The following is a 20,967-nucleotide window of genomic DNA, read 5'->3' on the forward strand; positions in this document are numbered from 1 at the left end:
AAGTATACAATGTCTGTATGACTGTATACTTTTAAAATAAAAAGTACCTTACTTTATACACAGTAACAAAGTACTTTTAGGGAAGAATGTAATAGAATGTTAAATATTTGGGCTACATTTGATATCTTCAACAAACGGCCTAACCTATATCTGAAACAAGTGGGAAAAAAATCAGTGAATTCTTACCCTATTCTGTTCTGCTGGGCCTTGTCCCTGCATGGGTGTAAATGTTTTTCGCCTTTCCCAGTGCCAGCACCTGTTTATTGGTAGAAGCTGTTTAGAGCATGGTATTGAGAAGGATTCTGCAGTTGACTCTGGGTTCAGTGGGAAAGAGGGCCATGTTTTCAGCTATGGCTCGTGGGCACAGGCGGGGTGAGTGGCACATTTGTCACCCCTTAGTAATATTAGATGGTTGAAATCAGGAGATACTAGCTATGGGCTTTAGATTTGGCCACTGAGGGGACTTCAGGCAAGTGAAGTTCACCTCAGTTTTCCATCCATAAGATGGAGACAGAACTCACCTCCTGCTTCCTCTGCAGGGATGTTATGAGAAAATGCAGTATTTTTACTGGCTAACAGCCATTGAAACTCTTTGGAGAAAGGTCCTCTGTAAATTTGAGAAACAGTTACAGATGAGCCCCCTTTACTCTGTTCAGTTCCGGAGCCAGAATGGAGATGGCCTTGTTTCACGAGCCCTGACACTCTGCAGAGATCGCTCTGAAGTAGACCATCCTTCAGATGTAGTGCCTTTGCTGGATAGGAATGGGTTCTCCTTGAAGGAAATCTCAGCTGAAGGAACCCAGCTCATACAGAGTATAGGCCGTCGGGCCCCTCTGCCTGTCCTGCTCACACCTCGTCTGTGTGGTGCTCTCGGTCGGTCTCTGCGTCACCGTTCCTCCCCAGCCTGGGTGTCGGCCCAGCTGCCGCCTTTCCCTGGACTGAGCGTATGAAACTGTTTCGCCCTTTTGAATTTTCTTGGAAAGGATCTTCATTTATTGCTTTAGCACTTTAAAAACAACTTTTATAAAAATAATATATGCCTCCTGTAAATCATTTCGAACACACATGCAATCTATGGGAATTGCAGTACTCAATTAAGTTACTTTTAAGTGGCTACTTGATAGGTCAAATAAAATGAAGGCTGAGAATGACCGTTGGTTGTAGAGGTCATGGGTGACCGTGCCTGCTGAGTGGTTTCCCTCAAGTGCGGGCCTGAAAGGCTGTTTTGAGTCTTTTCATAAGAGGATGGGGACAGAGGAGGGTATCCCAGTTCTGCTGGGCCCCCAGACAGGAGCTGACAGAGGTCCTCACAAACGTTCTGTTTGGGAACCGTGAGTTGGCTAATGCCATGCTTAACACAGCTCTGTTCTCTCCCCCGTGGATAATTGTCTTTTGATTAATTCTTTGGCTGAAAGAGTGTGGGTTTCTTGAGTCCTGGGTCCTATTTACATACCTTTTGAGCTCTCACGGCTCTGGCACAGGGCTTTGCACATGACACATGCAAATTATTGGACTGGGTTGACTGAACACGAGCAGCAGATATCCCTCTTTCAAAGACAGGTTGGAATGTATGGCCAGGTACACAAGGGGAGGGGAGCAAGAAGTCACAAATTCCTCAGCGCCCTCACTCCACTGGCAAGCATATTATGAGGATCTCAAAAATGAACAAAGACCTGTCCGTCAAGCTTTTTTCTGGCAAATGATGAAATCTCTAAATGCTTTCTATGTACATGGGGTCTCTGAACAAACCACTCTGTTGGAAAGTATGGAACAGAAGTAAAGACTGCCTTTGTTGAAGCTGACCTGTGTTCACACTGGCTCTGCTTCTTGCTGGCTGGATGACACTGCCACGTTAGGGAAGACCTCTGAGTCTCAGTTTTTCAGCCATGAAATGTAGCTAATTTTGCTTCCTTTTGAGAACTAAGTGAAATAATGAACACAAAGTACGTAGGCTAGCACAGGGTAGACACTCAGTGAGCGTGGATTAAATTAATGAATGAATAAGCATATAGTTGCAAGGTAGAAAGACTTTCACGAAGCTCTGTACATATATTAAGTAGGTTAAGGGATGTTTAAGTCGAGGAGAGAATTGTTATTCCAAAACTTATGAAATATGAGTACCTTCCTCTTGTCTTTTTCCCACTGCCCCCTTATGTTTCCTTTGTAGAACTTTCAAAGTAACACATTTCAGAAGCCAGATTGTGCTGGAGATGAATGAATAGGTTTTCACCTTTTTGAAAGAGTTCTATATGCCCTATTTTTTACTTCTTCAACCACTATCCGTTGAGAATCTATTATTAAAAGACCATGAGCAGGGCGATGGGAAGCTATGGAGGACAGGACTGCTGAACAGAACACTACAAATAAGAAATCACCTCTCACTGGGAGGACTGTGGATTGTAAACGGAGCATAGCTTCCATTCTTTAAAAAAAAAAATGTGTTGTAGCATTCGCTGTATAAATTAGACATCCGGAAATGAATCCTTCCAAAATAATTGACAAATGCTTCACTCATGATTGTAGGTAATTTGAAATGGAGATCTCTATGGCTTAGTCTCCATACAATGATACAATTTATTCTCATTGCCCCTGTGTCCCTGGGGTAATCTAAAGTGGCCTTTGAGCTCTCCCAGGGTCACCTGATGACAGTGTATTTATTCAGGCCCTTAGATTATGCTGTACTCTGGGGAGCCCAGGCTGCCTGGGCTTCGTGCCAGAACCCATAAGTCACGGGAGTTGAATGGGAGATAATTTGCCAAGACGAAAAGAGTGAATTAAAGCTATAATGTTCAGGTGTTTTATAATTTCAGCTGCCTGAGTATTGAAAATACGTGGTACCACTTAACTTCTTTTAATTCATCATGTTTTTAGACACTGAGATTTGCCAGCTGCTTTTGGTAAGCATGGGCTGAATGAACACCACAAGAAAGACCCGGCAAGAAGGAGCAACTTGGGAATGGCATGATTGGGTCACGTTGTTCTGTGATGGTCACAGAAAATGAAAGGCAGCAAGCATGAGGTTGCCTGAGAGTCAGCCAGCCTGAGTGTAAATCTTGGGCTGTTTATAAGCTGTTTGACCTTGGGCAAGGTCCTTAACCCCTCTGTGCCTTGGTTCTTACAGGCTTGTGTCAGTTGCTTAGTTAGAAGACAGCCTGCACTTAGTAAGTGCTATGTAAGTGTTTGATGCATTACACCATTCACCTTCCAGAAGCAGGAGTCCCAGGAGCCTTCTAGCAGGAGGCTTCCTTTCAGCTGCCAGGCTGGTGGCATGATGCAGAGGCGGACAGCTTGGCTTCTGAGAGAAGGAGTCAGCAAGGAAGTCTAGACGTTAACAAGCATCTGATAGCATCTTACAGCTCATAGTATCCCTTCCTACTCTCCTTTGGAGTCTCAAAATGATCCAAAGAGGTCTGTATTTTTCCTACACTTTAGAAAGAAAATGTGGCCCAAATCAACTGCTGGTTCAGAGTCACACAGCTAATAAGTGGCCGAGGATCAGGCAACCATCTATTTGAAGAACACTGGTTTTCTTGAGATGCTAGAAGCCTTCTTTAGAAGTTAACTTAAGTTCCATGTGCCTTATGTACAAATGGTTGTTGTTTAAACAAACCTCCAGAAGCCAGCACCTCTATGACTATTGGGACAAGAGTCACACGGATGAGGGAAGGGAGGCAGCTGGAAGGATCCCTGAGGTCTGTTTGCCCAGAGTTGCTGTGTTCCGGTGGGCCCAACGGAGAAAAGTAACTGTATATTTCTGTCTTAGTTTTTCAGATCCCCCATTTCTGGGCCTTTTACTTCTCCTTACTGCCTACTTATTGGTTACACTTGTGTTTGTGACATGCACTGAAAGTAGGAAGGGCAAAGATACAAGATGCAATTCTCGATATCTTTCTGGTCTCCTAGAGTGTGGCTACTGTAAGAGGGCCCAGCAGGTGCAGGAGCTCAGGCCTCACCCCAGACCCACTAACCGTTTTGATAAGACCTTCAGTGAGTGGTATGCACGTTACAGCTGAGAACCCCCACCCCTACTCTGTTCTTCTTTTAATTACTCTTGCTACCAGGCTTGTTGGTGTCCAAAAAATCTTAATTGAAGAAGAAACAATTGACAAGAAGCAACAACTCCAAGTCTCAGTGATTGAAATGTGAGTCCAAAACCAGTCTGACATCAGTGAAAGCCATCATTATATTAACTGGAAACCTTTGATATGTATTTCCATGTGTTCATGGTATAGTCATAAAAGATGATATTGATGACCCTGAGGCTTTAGAAGATTACACATGCCTTCCAAATCATTAAAGACACGTTAAATTATGTTCCACGTGATTTAATGCTGGGCATTGCCTTGTGATTTTTAAAAACCTGATAAACAGGCTAAATAAATCATCAGAACAGCCCACTCTCCAGTCGTGCAGATAGAGACAACCGCAAGACTTCCTTCCACAACACTCTTCAGCGGCAGGAGGAATGAAAGCTTTACATCGTTTTCCATCCTGACATCGCTGCGAGGGCAGTGACTGAGGACCCACCGTCTGAAAGGTGCAGAGAAGGTGGACGCCGTGGAAACAGCTGTGCTGGAGAGAAGTGCTTTCATTTCGTGCACTCAGCAGTATGGAAATGAACTTTGCCAGCTCATGGGCATGAATAAATGCTTAGCTGCCTTTCCAGCCACAAAGCATCTTTCTATATTTGGCACTTTTAGACGTTCAGTAAAACAGACTGAATTTAATGCCAGATGACAGTGCCAGACTGTCTTCAGTTAAACTCAAGCACAGACCTTAAGAAGCTGCTTCCCCCAGACCCTGTCGTGTTTCTCTCTCCACCTGATGTTCGTGGTGAGCTTTAAGCCCCACACCCTCAGGGCAGGACATCAGCCCAGCCCTGTTGGGCTAAGTCAGCAGGGCCTTGACCTCCTGGGGGCCCAGGTCCACCCTGCTCTGTGTATCTGCGGGCATTCAGCTCAAGGTGCATGTCCTCCTCTTGGGTCACTGGGCGTGTGAAGCACAGCAGAAGCCACTCCTGACACCCGCTGCCTTTAGCCAAGAGAAATCGGCCTCCCTGCTTTTTTTCTGTCCTAAGTACCAATTCACTCCAATCCAGCACACAGCATTAAAGTCCCTGACCCCGAGGGCTCTGTAGGGCTCTTTTTATTTCCTCCTTCCTCCCCAGACTCACTTATTCAGTAGGTATTTATTTGGGGCCCCTATGTCACAGGTGGTGAGGTTATAAGAAATAAGCCCCAGTCCCTGTCCTCATGGTACCCACGTTCTAGCTGGGGAGACAGTGCAAGTAAGTGTTGTGTTAGTGCTGAGGAGGGAGAGAATTTCTGCCCCCAGCAGGAGGTGTGGGGCTACTTAAGATGTAGGTGGGGCAGGTGTTCCGGATATAAAAAAGCGACAGAGCAAAGCCTTGGCAGTGTTAAAACACACAGGCTGATTTCCTGCCCGGGCAGGGGGACTGCAGGACGGGAGACCTGGCAGCTCTGCGCAGGGTCCCGACCTTGCTTGTCTCCATCCACGGGGCAGGGCTTCCTAACCCCTTCAGATCGCTTTGAATCTTGGCCACTTCCTGGATTCACCTGCCATTGTCCCCTGCCCCATGGCATTTCCTCCTCACTTATCATCAGAATGTACATATTTACATTACAGTAAAATATACAATGTGCTATAATATGTGACAGAATGATTGAACAGATTTTGCAGTCAGGTGACTTTACCACTTGGTAGCTTTATGGCATTGGGGAAGTCATCTAATTCTCTCTTCCTCAATTTTCACATTCAAAAAATAAAGATACTGATAAACCCAGCCTCTCAAGATTGTGCAAAGATTAAGGGCAATTTATTTGCACGCATAATTTTGAAAATATAAACGTAATGCTTTTCTGTCAATAAATGAAAATTCAAAGAAAGTGGTGGTAAAAGTATACATTACAATATGTAAAAGCCCAGACGTGACTGCACCAGAAGACATAATGAGGCGGTCAGATACATCTGTATGTAGGGTGACAGCTACTAACGCAGACCCATACATGTTAATAACTCAAGTACTGCAGGTGGCACGGCCTTCAGTGACACAATTCTGCAAAATGGTGGGTGAGTCTTGGTAAAGCCCTAAATAGGAGGAAGCACAGTCTTCCCTCAGTATTCAGTAGTTGCCTCCCAAGAATTCAGAGTGTATAAAATCCATACAAAAATACTTCGATGAGTATATCAAACAGAGTTAAGCTCTATGCTCAAATAATTATAAATAGGTTTTCACCTACAAACTTGTCTCCTGGCACTTTGGAAAGTGTTGTGGATGTGGAACTTTTTCATCATGCAAGACTGAGGCATTTCAGGATATCTAACATCCTTGGTCCTCAGCCATCACTGTGACAGCCAAAAGTGCTCCCAAGATTCTGCAGCCTCATAGGGGACAGTACCACCACACTGAGAACCACTGGCTAGATGCTGGCTCTCTGGTTCAGCCTCATAACAAGGACGTGACAGATAAGGAAGTTGGGAGGGAGAGGATTTGAATGTTGAGACAGGAAAGGAGTTGGTTGCATTGCTTGCTTTCTCAGTCAAGGAGAGCCTTCATTTCTTAAATTGTACAAATCTAGCTCTTCCAACCTGCAAAGAGTTTTAAGTTCTGAGCTTGGTGGAAAATAAAATGAGGGGAAAAAAATAAATGCAAACCTCATTTGGCTTATTTACCTTGAGAGCCAACAAACCCAGTCTAATTCCCTGCCCTCCCAATTAGCTCATAGGTAGGCATACACTGTGTCTCAAGGGTTAAGGAGAAATCCACTTCTAACATGAATCCTTGAAACATTTTTGAAATTTAATCCTTGTTATCTTATAAAAAGACTACAGTTATGACCTTATTCCATTTTTTGTTTCAGTTTTGTAAAGGATGCAATAATGCTAATCTCTCTTGGCATTTGCATTTTGCACACTTGAATGTCTTGAGCAAATGTGCATGATGGTCTAGTATTAGCGTTCTGTCTGTTGCCTTCTGCTTGAGTCTTAACAAACAAAGGGGGCTTTGTTTCCTTAGAGTACTTTTCAGAAGATTTTGAGCCTTAGATTTTCAACTCACAGTGATCACACACACACACACCCTCTTTCACAAATGTGAATGTGCTGTATTTGATTTGTAAATAGGCATTTGGCCCAAAGATACTGAGCATACTTCAAATGCATGCTAATGGGTGATATTCCAAGAACATATTTATGTTACTTGCAGCCTTATTCCAGGATGCGTCCTATTCACAGGACAGCAAGTTAGGCCGCATGAGGAAATCAGAAGTGAGCAGGGCACTTAACACCCTTGAAGAGTCTGTCGTCCAGTAGGGGTGATAAAACCTCATATGTGTTATTATAAGATAGTGGTGCCATCGGAAGGGTAAGATGGAATACTGATGGCATCTCTGGGGATGAAATAGTACTTTCCTCTGAGGAAGGCTTCCTGGAGGAGGTGGCATTTTTAACTTGATGATTTTAAAGATTCATTAAAATCTTGACAGGTAAGATGCTAAATTTTGAGGACTGGCTTTCTGAGCTGAAATAAATAGGAGCAGAATTTGTGTGTGTGTGTGGTTCCCATCACTTAATAGTATGCATTCTCCACTTACTGTCTGGATGTAATTCAGTGACTTCAATAATTGGTAATAATTACTATAAATAAAATCTCATTTGACATCATGGCCTTTCTGAAAAAGCCCTCTAATTTAACAGCTGAATCTAAAAGAGCTCCCTTTTACAACTTCACATTCTGGGATACCACCACTATATTTGAAAACTCTGGAATGTACCTTTAACCTTATTCACAGTAAAATGCAGCCAGACATAAGGCAGATCTATCAGGATGGTTATATAAAGAGTTCAGCTGCTAAAGTCAGAAAGTGTTCTTGCTACGAGGTGTTTTCCATGTAATGGACTTGAGGACAATGCAGAAACGGAGCCAGAGCATCCAGGACCTCCTGTGGTTTCCTGCCCTCCCTATTAGACTGTTTCTTGGGACTTGGGTCTAATTGCTTCTGCTCCCGGGTTAACAGGGTCCATTTCCCAGCCCTTCTGGCTTCTGCCTGTACCACTTGCCTGTGGGCTGGAGATCTGACTACAAACAAGTCAGTCAACATGAAATTTGGCCCAGGGGACATACTTATCTCTTGAAGAGGTATCTGTACCCCAGTTTTCATTGCAGCATATTTACAATAGCCATGACATGGAAGCAATCTAAGTGCTCCTTGGATGGGTGAATGGATAAAGAAAATGTGAGATTCCATATATTCCATATGTATATATACATATACATAATGATTAATGTCCCACATTATTATGTCTGAATGATACATACATAAACAAAGTAGAAAATTATTCAGCCATAAAAAGGAAGGAAATCCTGCCTGTGTCGACAACATACATGGACTTTGAGGGGCATTATGCTAAGTGAAATAAATCATAGAAAAACAAATACTGTATGTTCTCACTTAGCATTCATAATGTAAGAAAGCCAAGCTCAAAAGAGTTGAATGGTGGCTGCCAGGGGTGGGGGTAATGGGGAGATGTTTGTCACATGGTACAAACTCAGCTTGCAGATGAATACATGCTGGGGATCTAATATACAGCATGGTGATTGTAATTAACAATACTATACTATGTGCTTGAAAGTTGGTAAGAAAGTAGATCTTACGTGTGCTCACCACACACAAGCAAAAACAGTAATCATATGAGGGAATAGAGGTATATCGAGTCACCACATTGTACACCTTAAACTTACATATGTTATAATGCCAGTAATATCTCAGTAAAGCTGGGAGGAAGGGAAAGACATGTTTGTCAAACTTAATTGCCCTGGGTGAGAAATGTTTTCTCTCTGATCTGGATGGTAGTTACTGAATATATAGGTGTATATATTCATCAAGTTGCAGCCTTAAGAATTGTGCGTTTCATGTATGTTATACCCCAATAAAAATGTAAAAATAGTAATAACAATAAAAACCACTGTGGTGTTGCCAATTTTGGTCTATCTAGCAGTAATTTCACAATGCTTGATGCATTTTAAAATATTTTAAAAATAAATTTTTAGTGTTTTTCTTTAGTATTCCTTTAAAAATTCTTTTTCAGCCAATTAGTTGAAATAACCTAGAATTTGAAGATATTGTGACTAAATTAGTATTTCAGCCAACATGTCCTGTTTACCAACTTGCATCTAATCTCACCTTTTCAGCCAATTTTCCCAGACATGCCACCCCTCCTGCCGAACTTCCATCTGGATGTCTATAGCTTTTGGTTAAAATTCAGGCTGAAGCCTAGTGGTGAGTGAAGATAACTGATGATGTCAAAGGGAACAAAAATACAACTTACGGTAAAATCTTTACCTTTAGCTGCAGTTGCCAAGGTTCAAGCACCAAAAGAGAGAGAAACAATCCCTTCTGAGAGTTTTGAAAAACAACAACAAATTTGATGCCACTCAATTATAGCATTAAATCTATAAAATCCAAGAGCTGTACATAAATTAATGAATTTCTTCTCCCCAACAAACTCAGGCAATCTCATCATCTTGGATGGATTTACCAGTGAAATTAATTGCTCCTTAAGGTTACTATTTTTTTCAGTAACTTTGAACTGAACTGTTTTGTTGGAACAGGACAGCTGGGAAGTGGTGGAAGGACTGAGGGGAGAGATGAATTACACCCAGGAGCCACCAGTCCAGAAAGGATTTTTGCTGAAAAAGAGGAAATGGCCCTTGAAAGGCTGGCACAAGGTAAGACACTGGCCTGGGCCTCACCTTCACTGTACCCACATTCCCCACTCAGTACCCAGTTCTCAGGCACTTACATTTAATTTGAAGTTGAACACTGAGACCAAGGGAAGGATGTTTAAACTGAATGTCTTCATGAATTCCACTTTCTTTCCCACAGAGATTCTTCTTTCTGGACAAAGGAATCTTAAAATATGCCAAGAACCAAACCGACGTAAGTGGTCTTGGTAATCTGGTATGCTACAGAGGGATTCGGAAGGGCCAGTGGTTGTCAGCTCATGGATGAGACTGTGCACATGGGGGACTGCGTTTCTGTAAACTGGAAACCACGGAGGGGTGATGGTTCCCTCGCATAGAACAGAGGTGCCTGCTCCCCACTGTCCCAGCTCTGGGTTCTGGGTGGGCTCAGCTCACCTACCAAGTGGAGGTGTGGGGGCCCCTCTTAGCACCCTGCTGGGTTTGCAGGTGTGTGTTCAGGTCTCAGGGTTGTCCTGTAGGGGTCTCTGGGTGGAGGAGACCTCTTCGCAGTAAGATAACAGATAACCAGACACAGGGCAGCTCCCTCCCAGGATTACCAGGACAGAGGGGTTTGGTGGAGAAGGCCCTTGGTGTAGGTGCCATGAGGTTCCCCTTTGGGTTCCCACTGGGCAGGCGGTCCCCAAGGGCCCGGGATGACTGTTAGTCTTGCCCTCATCGGGCCCTTCTCTCCTGTCTTCTTCTCCTCGCCTCTCTCACGGCGCTCACCTTGTCGGGTTGCCTGCAGAAACCTGGCATCAGGCCTGACCACAGTGGCCTGTCTCAGCATCCTCTCTCCTCTCTGTAAATCACTTCCAAATGCATTTAGACACCTGGAGACAGCGTGGTTAACAGGTGAATCCCATGCTGTGGAAGTTGGGGCGGGGTGCTAACCCTCTCATGGTTTCCTCGCCTTCCTGCCTCCTCTCTTAGCAATGCGTAACCTCCTTGTTACTTAACACTCTGTGATTCAGCTCCTCATCGGTAAAAGGGAGAGATGCTTCTGACCTCACAGGTTAAATAGGATGATGCATGTACAGTACTCAACGCAGCACCGGCTCACACGAAGTGCTTGAGAAGTCGTGGTTATTGTGTTTACTCTTTCTTGGTGGATGTGGAAGGGCAGCAGAGGGAGGGAGCGTCAGAGATGTTCCTACTGTTTTTAACACCGTGGTTCTCAAGTGGCCTCCCTGGTGCTGCCTCTGCAGATTGAGAGAGAGAAGCTGCATGGCTGCATTGACGTCGGGCTCTCGGTGATGTCTGTAAAGAAGTCCTCCAAATGCATAGACCTGGACACCGAGGAGCACATTTACCATCTGAAGGTGAGACTGCTTCCCAGGTGCTGTCTCCCACCGCATGGAGTTCCTTTATGTTGCAAAGGGATTGTCAGTTATAGCACCATTGATGATGCCTTTTGAATCTCAAAACATCCAGCCAACATGTAGAAGATCTTCATTGTGCAGGTACTCCTGGTGGACACTATAGACATTTGGATGGGCTGTTCTTCCTTGTGTAGGACTGTCTCTCAAACTGAAAGCTTAGCATCATTGTCCTTCATCCCCTAAATACCCCTCTTCCCTGTGATTGTGACATCAATAACCAAAAAAAATCACATTCCCAAATACAAAACCCTTCTGCCCCTGGGCAGTACCATCTTTAGTGAAAAACCATTTACTGTAGGTTAAAATACGTTCCCAGAAATACAATATAACATTTAGTCTGTGAAACCCCGTCTGACAACTTCAGCTAATTTTACAGGGATTCCATTAAAATTCTCATATTGCAATGAATGTCAAGAATTTCTCCCCTAAATATGGGCCTCCAAGTAGTGTCTCTGAAAACTGCTAAACCACCCTCTCCTGCCCCTTCTCCTGCAGGTGGTATAGACAGTTAAAAGCACGGAGCAAGAGCTCTGCAGATCCAGATCTGGTTCAAGTCTCAGCCTGGCTGCTTTCGGTCTCGGGAAGATTATTTAATCTCTGAAAGTCTCAGTTTTGTCACCCTTGCCCTGACAGTGGGGATTATTACAGTGCTTACCTTGTAGGGCCACACGTAGGAAACTTGGTGTAGTGTCTGGCCCACAATAAACTCGGTAAGTTTAGTTACTGAGTATAATTCATAGGTGATACCCGAGTGTCAGAAATTGAGAAAATGTGGAGTCCTTTCTTACTTGGGCAAATTCTTTGGAATATTGGGAATGGGGGCTGAGGGTTGGGAAAATAAAAGCTTGAGATCATGAGCTCCATGTCTTACTGTGTCCCTGTACCCCCCCCAGGGCATGTCTGTGGTACTTGGGCAAATACGTGCCTAACACGTATGTGTGGCTGATTGACTGCCCGAGACAGTCAAATCCATACTGTCTCCCAGCCTAGGCCCCTGTGCCCATGGATGTAGTTAACTGTGAAGCAGGGTTTCTCACCCTCGGCACATGGACACGGTGAGCTGGAGACTGCTGTGGGGGCCTGTCCTGTGCACGGTGGGATGTTGACTGGCATCCCTCGCCTTCACCCGCTTGATGTTGGTAACAACCCTCCTCTAGTTATGACAACCCAAAAAATGTCTCCAGATGTCCCCGGGGTGGGGGTGGGGGGAGGGCAAAGCACCCTTGGTTGAGAACAACCAGTGTGAATTAAAGGAGGGAGAGACCTATGATCTTAAAAAAATTATAAGAAATATGCCCCACCCAACCCCACTTCAATGGTCAACCTCCTCTCTAATAGTTTAGGTTACTTCTCCATGTCCTTCCAGCAATTCTTAGTTCTGTGTATTGACATGCTCAGGAAATAATAGGTTCTTATTCATCCGCTATTAAAGTTAACAGAGTAAAAGCAATAATTCCTAATTTTTAAAGAACGAGAATGGCTTGGAATGTATCAGATACTACTACTGTGATAAACACAGCTTACCATTTCTCTGTGTTGATTCATTTTAAGTTCTGTTTGTGTCTTTTGTTCGTCCTTTGGGCCATCAGCTGTGACTGTTGGGGCAGGGGCGTGGAGTTACTGAGGATCTTTGACAGCCTCGAAGTTGGGCAGTTTTTAATGTGGGCCAGCCAGTCCCAGTCTCTTACTTTATTACAGAGGGGGTCTGGGCAGCAGAGAGTTAAGTGGCTGTATTCCCGTGGTCCTGTAACTACCCGAGGGGCTGGAACAAAACTCTGGTCAGTTATTTAATTAATAAAGTGCTTTTATTCTTCTACCTTGTTTAACCAATAAGAAATGAGTTGAAGTGAATGCTCTGGGCACTGATTTTTAATGGCCTCTGATAGTAGATCAGTGCAAAGGATGATACAAGTTTCCTGAAAAATGCCCATTAATAACATTCGGAAATGAAATACATTTCAAGAACATAATTTAAGGGAGACAAATAGATGTGAGTATTCTTCTACCTGTAAACGACACATCCAATAGCACCTGGAAGGGTTTTAAGTCTTGTATGTACATCTAATCAACACTACAAACATGAGAGCCAACTGAATGCTTCCTAAATGAAGGATGTCACTGATGTTTATTTCCACATCCTTGCTCTTAGCAGCGGCATTAGTAAAGATTTTTAACTAGATTAACCTGGGTTTTTCCTCTTGGAAGTTAACCTACCATGCATCCTTTTGGGGTCTTTTAAATTGCTAATTCATGAGTCTCTGTGTTCTCATATATGGATATCTATCATTTTTCATTTTGAGAATATTAATACACCATCACGCACAGAAATATTGACTATTAAGCAGTGTCTATGGTTCATAGGTGCTTGTTACATTTTTTAGTACTTTTATGCACATTTGAAATATTTTACGATAAAGTTACCAGATATAAACATACTTTTCATGGAAATTAGACATTGATGGTCACTCACTGGAGAGAGTGGCTAAAAATTTCTGTATGTGTATTTGAAAAATCCTGGAAATCACTGATAATACTTTATCAGACTTTTGTTTTCTATTTATAAGAGTGGGAGAAATGTTCTTTTAAATAACCTTCACAGTGATTAATATATATCCCTTAGCAATGTATTTGTTGTCAGAGAAGATTAACAAGGTTAAAATATTTTAAGAAGAATTTACTAATTCATTCCAGGTTGGAGACGATTTATCTAAAAAGTCTGAAGTACAGAAGAGGTTTTTTAAAAAAAATGGTGCTAATATTTTCAGTAGGAATAGGAGAAACTGGGACAAGAGAACTTGGAAATATTTTAAATATATATTTTTAAATATAAAGATAAATATAAATTTCAGCTTATTTGTTGTTTAATATTTTCTAATAATAGCATAACAATTGGACTCTTTCATCGAATGCTTGAAGGTAGAATTTATGGAGACCATTTTTACTCTCCACCTCCTCCTCAGATTTGTTCCATAGACTACATAATGTAAACGAAGGCAATAAACTGAGATTTCCACACTTCTACACATGCCAACCTGAAGAGATGGCAGGAGTGACCTCGATGTGTTGAATAATTAATTGTTCCCTAGAGTGAGTGTTTGCATCTTTCGATCTAACACAATCTAGGTAAAGTCAGAGGACGTCTTTGACGAGTGGGTATCCAAACTCCGCCACCACAGACTCTATCGTCAGAATGAGATCGCCATGTTTCCGCATGATGTTAATCACTTTCTCCCAGGAGCTACGGTCACAGATTCCCCACCTGGGGTCTTGGACTCCATTTCAAGTAGGAAGGTAAAGATCCGGGGAGGAGCAGGGTACGCTTGAGCTGGGACCTCATAGTCCCTGCGTCCACTCGACCGGAACCCGGGCCAGAGGAGCATCTGTTAATGCTGGGACAGAGCCTGAAGGACCGCACGTTGGGAGGGAGCTACTGTCCCTGAATGCTCCAGCTTTCTCTTGACCAGCTTGACTCTGGTTTGTTTATCTGGTTGTAAAATGCAGAAGATACATTTACAGCCATACAGAATTGTAAAATATTTCTCGGCATTGATGTCATTATTTCTGTATGATTATCACTTGACAAGAGGAGAAATCAGGGTCTGCAGTCCAAGGCCTCGTGGCGTGGTATGGCCATGCGGGGTGACAGCCGGAGGCATCGGGCTCGCCAGTGGAGCGCTTTGCTAGAAGCCTCTTGCTCGTTATGGGCAGATGGCTTCCATTAGCGACTAGCCCACGTTGTTTTCCTTTACCCTAAAGCGTTCCCACCGGGCTCTGTTTTCATTTATAATGTGCTTTTGTCATGTGTGGAACAGCGTAGCAGTATATCAAAGCAGAATTCACTTCAAACTGGAAGCAATCTATCATTTTCCGGTGGTGGTGAGACACGAGTTCCATTATGGTTGCAGTCTTCAGAGGACATGGAAAAATGCTCAAAAGGTAGAGTGACTTGAAATCTCTGCTGCTTTGTGTCAAATCCTCTGCTCTTAGATTACACTGGTTTGGTGTTTACACCCCGGATGAATGTGTACTCTTCCCCTTTGCTGGTCTGCAGTCCCTGTCGTATTTTGCTAATGACGTCTGCACTCGTGATTCACAAAAGACACTTTCCTTGCAGAGTTTTACATCTTCCCCTGGGTGTGTGTGCAGACTAGTTTCCATTTCTGCTCTTTAAGTGCGATGCCTGATTTCCATGTGGCCTACTAAATCACGGTCTCCGGGGGTGGTGTCTGCACAGTTCGTTACATTTTTAAGAACCACAAATGATCCTGATTCACATCTAAGAATTTAAATCACTGAGGTGAATGGGTGAACCAGATGGAGATCCCCACCAAATAGGTGTTCTCTACCCTGGCTGCATATTAGAATTGCAGAGAGCTTTTAAAATGCATGCCCAGGCCTCTCTCCCAGAGTCTCGTCAGGTTAGTGTGGGGTGGGGCCCTGACATCACGAGTTTTCTGCAGTTCCCCCAAGTGATGCTCATAAAGAGCCAGGGTTGTGATTTCTTGCTAAAAAGGAGCTCAAAGTTCTCAGTATAATTAGCTAAGTATCACTCAGGGAACTAGAAAAAAAAAAAAGTCACCAATAGGATTGGGGGTGTTCTAATTTAATTGTCTTGGCATGGGACTTGGGCATAGGTAATTTTTAAAGTTTCCCCAGTATATTTTAAAGTGTAGCCACAATTGAGAACCACTATCAGAGAAAGATGACTGGTGGTAGCCTTGAAAACTGCACTTCCTCTGTTGAATGCAGGTATTATCACACCTGGGGCCGTATACGTTTTGCCCTCCCCATCAATATGAGCGTTATTTTGGGACAGTGCTCCCTGAAGTGTTGTCCCTGGACCAGCAGCATTGGCCTGGCCTGGGAACCTATTTGAAATGCAAATTCTCAGGCTCAACACAGATAGACTGAATCAGAAACTGGAGAGTGGAGTCCAGTGATCTGTGGTTTAACAGGTTCTCCAGGTGATTCTGATCATACCAAGGTGTGAGAGTCACTATCTTCAGGCATTTGGACCTGATTTCTCAGCAGAAATAGACACCATCATCCAATGAACAGCAAATTGAGGACTAGCTTTTGAGTTAGTGACCCAGGAACTGACCTGAGGATCCTTGTAAGTCCTCTCAGGTCAAACTGTAGAGGATCACCATGGTCCTTGTGCAGGTCCGTGATCCACAAAGTTATCCTTAGAGACCAATACAACCTTCATTTTCATTTCGTTCATTTAACTTGTATTGGGTCCTTATACTCGCATAGTGGCAGCCCAGAATTGCAACACTAGAAATAACAATGTTGGTGGTGGTGATGCTGCTGATGATGGTGGCTGATTTGTTTAGTGCTTACAATACTCTGGGTACTCTAAAAGTACTCTGCATATATCATCTCACTCAACTCACAACTGTCCTGTGAGCTAGGTATATAATTACCCCTGTTTTCCAGACAAGGAGGAGACACAGAGAAGTGATGTAACTTGCCCAAGATACACCATTCATTACATTCAAAATGAGGCAACCTGGTTCTCTAGATCTATGCCCTTAACCATAGCAATCTACTGCCTCTCCTGTAAAAAAGGAAGTAAAATTTCCTATCCTTACATATGTAAAAGCAAATGTAGATAAATGAGAAAAGTAGCTGGTGCTGGAAGAGTGACGCTTGAAAGCAAGATGAGTGTGTCTGAACCCTCCTCTCGCTTTTCTCCCCCAGACCTGGCACACTGTCATGCCTGCCTGGTGGAGATGAGCCAGCTCCTGCAAAGTATGGACGTCCTGCATCGGACGTATTCAGCGCCGGCTATCAATGCCATCCAGGTTAGCCAGATCCTACTTCTGTTTGCATTCTGGTGTTCTTCTGCTTCCCTTCCTCCTCCCTAGCCTTTCACTAACAGTGGCAAGTTGTCTGATTGGTAGCTTCAGTCAAATTCAAGGGGATGGAGGTGGTCAGTTTGCTGTGTGTTTCCCCCTTTTGGTTTGGTGGACCTTACTGTCTGTGCTCTTTCCTGTTTTGAAACAAAGTGTGGAGCTTTTGAAAGTCCCAAGAAGGAAAAAAGATCACACAGGAGGTGGCGGACCAGAGCCATTGGCAAAGATGCTAAAGGAACACTGCAGGTAACCACTGCTTCCCACAACAGGCTGGTTTTCTCGGGGACCCTGCTCTGTGTGCCTTATGCCAGGGGCTCCTTGGACTCAAATAGAAGAGTAGGCAAGTGCATATTCTGTAGTTCTTCTCCAAATACCTTATGCAGAGAGATGAATTCAATCACTGAGATTTTTCTGGGTACTCGAATAAGCACGTAATGAATATTGGGTAAAAGAAAAACGGCACGAGCTTGGAGGGACTGCAGTCATTTCTAGGGTTTTGGTTTCCCCGTCTTTAACGCTGAGCCTGTCTGCGCTCTTCCCGGCTTGCACGTGCAGCTTGTTTTGTGGCTGCTGTGATTGTGTGCTCTGACCCACCTCTTCTGCTGCAGCTCAGTAGATTCACCATCCCTCTGAGCCCACTGGCTGGCGTGTCGGGAACAGGACATTGTACAGGCTCCCTTTTGCCTCTTGTCTCCAACCTTCCAATCCCCCATCAGAAGTTCACTGTATAGTGCTCACTAGCCACTGACTTTCCCAATGTGCAGCTAAGCTTGAAGCCATGATTTGCAGCTCAGCCATTGCATATTAAATTGCAGCATTATTAGGGTTAAAATAAATCAGAAACTTACAGATAAATCATCTCTTATACTCTCATATACATCTGGTTCGAAGCACTTTGGAGGTTAAACCTGACTACTTTCAAAGCAAAGAGTCATCTGGGTACAAACACGTGAGAAGTATGTTTGTTTTATAGAAGCACCAGATACAAATAAAGAAAACATTTTTAAACCTACCCCATTAACTATTACTAGATCCTGGATGATTATTGCCAGGACAAAGGAATTGAATATATATGAGAAAAGAGCCTGGCCACTTTAGCTGTAATTTTCAACCTATATCTTTAATTCTGCAATCATCTCCAAAAGAATACATAATTTCTCACCCATTATTTTGCAAGAAGCCAGTGAGAATTGCCACGGAAAGTGTTTTCCTGAGCTTTCATTTATTTTTCATGGAAGTTTTTACTTAGTAGAAAGACTTTCCTATAGAATGTTCTTCCTTTATTACTTTCCTATCTTAGAAACAAATAAATATTCTAAGCAGTTTGCAGCAGAAAAGAAATATCTCCCTTTGGTGTCATTTTAGGTCCCGAAGCCTTTTTCTGGCCCCATAAGGCTGCACTCCTCCAACCCTAATTTGTCAACACTAGATTTTGGAGAAGAGAAAAATTATTCTGATGGCTGTGAAACCTCAGCAGAGTTTTCTAAAATGCAAGAAGATCTGTGTCATATTGCCCATAAAGGTAAATGAGTTTTCTTTCTTCCTAATGTGTCTGATGAAAATGTTGAACGCTTGTCTGAAAGTGGGATGTCCTTGGAGAGGGGATCTTAGTTGGTTCATTTTCTGTTCTATTAGGACTTCGGGCAATCTAATTTTTATTTTATTGTATTTCCCTGGTAGTAGGGAGGGTATTGGCAAGAAGTTTCTTTTTAATTCTTTAGGGAAGAAAGTGAGAGCCTTATGTATACTTCAAAAGGCAAGCAAGTCATATGCTGCTGATGAGGGTGTGGATTGCTGCTTCTCTGGAGGGCAGTATGGCATTATGTTTCAACCTTTTTTTAAATCTGCCTATCCAGCAATTCCACTTTGAAGAATTCAGTCATAGGAATTAATTTAAACTTTATCCAAAGATATCCATTATAGCATTGTTTATCATATCAAAAATTAGAAATAGATTTTCAACATCATTAGCCATTAGGAAAATGTAAATTAAAACCATGATGAGACACTACCACGCACCAATTAGAATAGCTAAAATAAAATAACAACAACAACAACACTGACAGCTGGTGAGGATGTAGAGAAATTGGATCTGTCATACATTGCTGGTGGCAATGCAAGATGGTACAGCCACTCTTGACAATAGTTTGGGTGTTTTATGTAAAAATAAATATGCACTTAACATACAACCCAACATTCATATTCTGGAGCATGTATCCCAGAGAAATGTAAACTTAAGTCCACACGAAGCCCTACACAAATGTTTAAGCAAGTGTATTTGTATTAGCCAAAGACTGGAACAACCCAAATGTCCTTCAGCAGATGAATGGTTAAACAAAGTGTGATACAGCCATACAGAGGAACACTACTCAGCAGTAAAAAGGAATGAAATGTGGATCCATGCCACAGTGGAGGGAATCTCAGGGGCATTATGCTGACTGAAAATAGTGAGTCTCAAAAGATATCATAGTGTATAATTGCACTTACTAACACTTTCGAAGTGAAACAGTTATAGAGATGGAGAAGTGCTTGGTGGTTGTCAGGGGTCGGGGACTAGCAGGACAGAGGGAGGGAAGGTATAAGTGTGATTATAAAGGGTAACGAGAGGAATCTTGGTGGTGATGGAAAGCTCTCTTGATTCTGGTGGTGGTTCCACAGATCTACACATAGGATAAAATTGTGTTGACTGATAACTTATAGACACAAGTAAGAGCATGTCAAACTGGTGAAATCTGAATTAGCAGTATAGGTTATACCAGTGTCAGTCTCCTGGGTTTGATGCTGCACCAAAGTTATGTAAGATGTGCCCACTGTGGGAAACTGGATGTAGGGTACCCGGGACTTCTCTGTACTATTCTTGCAACTTCCCATGGGTCTATAACAATTTTAGAATAGAAAGGTTTTTTTAATTGAAAATTAAAAAGAACCTATAAGCCCAGCAACAGAGGGACTGGATTTTCAAAAATGCAATAGAATACACAACAGCCACAATAATATTTAAGCCACCTTACATCGAACACACAGCTGCCAGGTGTTTGCTAATCAGCACTTCACACACACTGTTTCACCGAATTCTAGCAGCGGCCCACAGAGTAGGTATTACTGTAACCTCTTATCTGTGCAGGGAAAAGACACCTGAGTCTTAGAGACCAGAGAACTTCCTGAGGGTCACATGGTGGAAAGTAGCCAACCTGAGACTTGAATCCTCACCTTCTGGATGCCAGAGTCTGTGCTCCTCACCTGGGGTCTCATTGCCCTTACAAGTGGGGTAGCCAGGGTTGTTTTTATAAGCAAAGGAAGTATCCTGATTTTACCTGCCTTGAAGAAGCTGCTTCCTCGGCAGGACAGAGGCCACTGTATTGAGTCAATCCACTGACCCCGTCCTCCTGCAGAGGGCTCTGCCTTGTGCAGAGTCTCCTAGGGGCCTCAGCCAGCCGTTCTGTCTTCCGGGCTTTGTGAAAGCCAGCTGGCTGCAGGGCTGCCGTGTATCTAGACTAGGTCAAGATCTGTGCCCTGAGAAAGGTCCAGATGCACCAATTCAGCTACAGCCTGCGCCCCACAGGCTTGCAGGCTGCGAGTTCCGCAGGGAGCCTGGCATGCTTTGTTTCGTTCCTGGGGTTTTTGAGCGCACTTGCCGAGACTGGAGGATCTCAGGGGAGTCCCTTTCCCACAGGCTGTAACTCAGAGGCTTCCTGAAATGAAGACAGCTCTCCTGTGACCTTGCCTGCTTTCTCACTTTCATTCAGGCTTTCAGAGCATCTTGACCTTTCTTCCTACGTAAACCTGATTTTATAACTGACAGTTTTTACTGTACTTTTTAAGCTGCACCACTAATCTATTGAGTCTGATTCCGGAGCAGCTGAACCCAAGGCAAGAATTCCACTAATGTTGTAAGTCATCTGTGTTATCTACTTCTTCAACTTGTTAAATGCATCTGAATTCTGGTTTCATAGAAGTTGGGATCACG

General features: G+C 43.3%; 1 protein-coding gene across 8 annotated transcripts in view; it reads left to right on the top strand.

The window, feature by feature from the left end:
• The window catches only part of OSBPL3 (oxysterol binding protein like 3), a 162,072-nt gene that overhangs the window by 88,736 nt on the left and 52,369 nt on the right, over nucleotides 1-20,967 (top strand). For 6 of the 8 annotated variants that reach the window (XM_031455064.2, XM_031455063.2, XM_031455067.2 and 3 more), the window contains 8 exons: nucleotides 9,632-9,748; nucleotides 9,906-9,959; nucleotides 10,969-11,082; nucleotides 14,266-14,433; nucleotides 14,955-15,078; nucleotides 16,846-16,949; nucleotides 17,154-17,246; nucleotides 18,366-18,522. In XM_031455064.2, coding sequence (XP_031310924.1) covers nucleotides 9,632-9,748; nucleotides 9,906-9,959; nucleotides 10,969-11,082; nucleotides 14,266-14,433; nucleotides 14,955-15,078; nucleotides 16,846-16,949; nucleotides 17,154-17,246; nucleotides 18,366-18,522 — 931 coding nt within the window. The remainder of the gene's footprint in view (nucleotides 1-9,631; nucleotides 9,749-9,905; nucleotides 9,960-10,968; nucleotides 11,083-14,265; nucleotides 14,434-14,954; nucleotides 15,079-16,845; nucleotides 16,950-17,153; nucleotides 17,247-18,365; nucleotides 18,523-20,967) is intronic. The other 2 variants (XM_031455065.2, XM_031455068.2) reach the window with 1 other exon arrangement.

Source organism: Camelus dromedarius, chromosome 7 (genome assembly GCF_036321535.1).
Source record: "Camelus dromedarius isolate mCamDro1 chromosome 7, mCamDro1.pat, whole genome shotgun sequence".
NCBI classification, from domain to species: domain Eukaryota; kingdom Metazoa; phylum Chordata; class Mammalia; order Artiodactyla; family Camelidae; genus Camelus; species Camelus dromedarius.